General features: G+C 55.4%; 1 protein-coding gene across 3 annotated transcripts; it reads right to left on the bottom strand.

Moving 5' to 3' along the window:
- Window positions 1–253: 253 nt before the first annotated feature.
- On the bottom strand, window positions 254–1,225 carry LOC106006778 (keratin-associated protein 10-4-like). Of its 3 annotated transcripts, XM_045084346.1 has the most exons (3): window positions 871–1,225; window positions 680–759; window positions 254–592 (listed from the first exon to the last, which is right to left on the bottom strand). In XM_045084346.1, the coding sequence occupies exons 1-3, from the start codon at window positions 1,223–1,225 to the stop codon at window positions 254–256; spliced, it is 774 nt and encodes a 257-aa protein (XP_044940281.1). The 3 variants fall into 3 exon arrangements, with proteins under 3 accessions (XP_044940281.1, XP_044940280.1, XP_044940279.1); XM_045084345.1 differs by having other exon boundaries at window positions 254–562; window positions 680–1,225; XM_045084344.1 differs by having other exon boundaries at window positions 254–353; window positions 441–1,225.
- Between the last annotated feature and the right edge of the window lie 1,889 nt (window positions 1,226–3,114).

Raw genomic sequence — 3,114 nt, forward strand, 5'->3', positions numbered from 1 at the left:
CCTTTGTTACGTGGAACACGAGCAACCGGCCCCACAGAAGAGGGTTCCCGGGGAGCCGCAGTCCACCCCCACTGAGGGACTGGTGGGCATCTCTTCTCAGGAAAGGATGGGCGGCATGTTCAGGTCCCCAGTAGACAGCAGCTGTGTGTCCACCAACGGGCAGAGGGATGGTCTTGGACGTAAGAGCTCCTGAGAGAGGACATTTGTGCCCAGGAGCAAAGACAGCAGTGCCAGACACAGAAGTTCAACCTGGTCAGCAGCACGACTTCTGGGCCGAGGCAGGCACACAGCAGGCCTGGCGGGAGCACGTGGGGCGGCAGAGCAGGGACACGCAGGAGGCTCGGCGGCAGCAGCTGGGCTGGCAGGAGGAGTCAGGGGCACAGCAGGAGGAGGCGGGCACGCAGCAGGCGGGCTTGCACACGGGGCGGCAGAGCAGCGACACGCAGGAGGACGGTCTGCAGCAGGACGAGGAGCAGGGGCTGGGCTGACAGCAGGAGGAGGGCCCAGAGCAGACCGGGGTGCAGCAGACGGGCTTGCAGCAGACAGGGGTGCAGCAGACGGGCTTGCAGCAGACAGGGGTGCAGCAGACGGGCTTGCAGCAGACAGGGGTGCAGCAGACAGGTTTGCAGCAGACAGGGGTACAGCAGACGGGCTTACAGCAGACAGGGGTGCAGCAGACAGGTTTGCAGCAGTCTTCCTGGCAGGGAGAGGAGCTGCAGCAGGAGGGCTGGCAGCTAGACTGCTGGCAGCATGAGGAAGCTGAGCAGGGTGAGGCCTGGCAGCAGACAGGGGTACAGCAGACGGGCTTGCAGCAGACAGGGGTGCAGCAGACAGGGGTGCAGCAGACGGGCTTACAGCAGACAGACACACAGCAGTCTTCCTGGCAGGGGGAGGAGCTGCAGCAGGAGGGCTGGCAGCAGCTGGTGCAGGCTGACTGGCAGGGGCTGGACCCGCAGCTCGCAGGGGTGCAGATGAGGGTCAGGCAGGAGGGGGCACAGCAGCTGGGGTCACAGCAGGTAGGTGCACAGCAGGTTGGGGCACAGCAGGAGGGGGCACAGCAGGTGGGGGCACAGCAGGCGGGGGCACAGCAGGGGGGCTCGCAGCAGCTCTCTGGGCAGTCGTCCACCTGCCAGGAGTCGGAGCAGGTGTCCCAGGAGCCGGGCAGGCAGACGCGGCTGCCGTAGCTCCGGTCACTGGAGCAGACGGACAGGGCGGATGCGGCCATGGTGGGGCGGTGGGGCTGGAGGAGGCTGTGAGTGTGTGAGTGTGTGTGAGTGTGAGTGTGAGGTGTTGGGCTGGCGGATTTTATACCCTCCTGGATGTTTATGTTGTCCAGGTGAAGGCTCACCACGCCCCCTTGCTTGTTGGTGTTTTGGGTTGTGAGGACCAATATTAGCGCCTGTTCTGTTGTCAGGACATGATCTTGCTCAGCTTGTAAACCTTGGACAGTTCCGGGCAGGGCTGGCTGTCCGTGGTGTGAGCCTGGTTTCCCCGGACACTTGTTGGGAAGGTGTGGGCTCCCTGTGGCTACCTCTGTGGCTTCCACCTGGCAGTTCATGTGCTGGGGCTCTGGGTGATGGCCATGGGCTCATGGGCCTGCTCCGTGTGTACCCCGCCTGGGTGTGCAGGACCCCACTTGGAACAGCTGGTCTGGCCTCTGATTGGGAGGAAAGAGGACAGAAGTGCATATTTCAGGGCACAGGCAATGTGGGGCTGATTCTTCCTGGACGGACTAATGAATTTCCGTGGTCTCGGTGTCAGCCAATGTCAGTGACCAGGAGGAGGATGCCCGTCGCGAGGACTGGATGTCCCCTCCCCCAGAAGAAGCCACAATGTCCCAGTGAGGCCTCACTCCGTAGGTCATTAGGAGGACCGGATTCAAGGACTGACCTTTGGGTCCTAATGCTCCTTCCTTGGAGCCTATGGTCAGTGGTCCTGGCAGAGGCAGGTCCCTGATGGGGCCCTGTGGGTGGGCTGAGGTTTAATCTGGAGAAGGGGGGCATGGAGGGTGATTTGGGGACAATCCATCGTTTTATTTCAAAACCAAAAGGGAATCTTTTTGGAATACAAATTGAGAATATTGAACTACCAGAAAATATTGGCAATATGTGTGAAAATATGAAAGTCCCCACGACTAAAGCAGGAGAGGGTACAAAAGAATCAAATATAAAATTCAAAACATTCAGAATTCCCATAAGCACATGGAAAGCTACTTGAGCTCATTAATGACCAACTGTTCTCAAATTAAAACATAAATATCTCACGAGATCAACCAAAATTTACCATGTTAATAGTTTCCAGTGCTGCTGAGTATGGAGACCTCACTCCTGGAAACCCCCAGCAGGCATGATTTTTACAGATTGAGCCCATAATATATAAAACATGTATAATTCCATCCATTTAAAAGCGTACAAGTCAGTGACGTCTAGCAAAGCCACAATCTTGTGCAACCGTGATCACCAGCTAAATCCAGAACATTCTTGTCCCTCCAGAAGGAAATCCTGAACTAGGAAGGAGTCCCTCTGCAGTCCCCGTCAGTCACTAATCTGCTTTCTGTCCCTATGGATTTGCCTATTCCACACCTTTCACATGTTAAGGAATCACACAGTTCATGGCCTCTTATGTTTGACTCCGGTCACTGAGTGTGATGTTTTCCAGGCTCATCTGTGTTGTAGCGTGTGCTTGTGTGTCACTCCTGTTCCTGGCTCAGTAATATTCCAGGAAATGCGTTCACCACATTTTGTTTCTCTGTTCCCCAGTCAGCAGACATTTGGGTTGTTTCCGCCTCTTGGCTGTTGCAAATCAGGCTGCTACGGACATTTGTGTACAAGTTTTTGTTTCAGTGCCTCTTTTCAGTTCTTCCGGGTATATACCCAGCAGTGGCATGGCTGGGTCAGGTGGCAATTCTATGTGTAACTTTTGAGGAACTGCCAGACTGCTTTCCACAGCACCTGCAGCATTTTACATTTCCAGAATTTTCTCCACATGCTCCCCAGCACTGCTTCTGTTCTTTTATTTATTTATTTATTTTTAAAAAATGGTGGCCACCCTTGTGGGTATGAAGTGGCATCTTATTGTGGTTTTGATTTACATTCCCCTCATGACCGATGGTAT

This window comes from Mustela putorius, unplaced genomic scaffold (genome assembly GCF_011764305.1).
Source record: "Mustela putorius furo isolate JIRA1106 unplaced genomic scaffold, ASM1176430v1.1 tig00000765_pilon_pilon_pilon, whole genome shotgun sequence".
In the NCBI taxonomy this organism is placed as follows: Eukaryota; Metazoa; Chordata; class Mammalia; order Carnivora; family Mustelidae; genus Mustela; species Mustela putorius.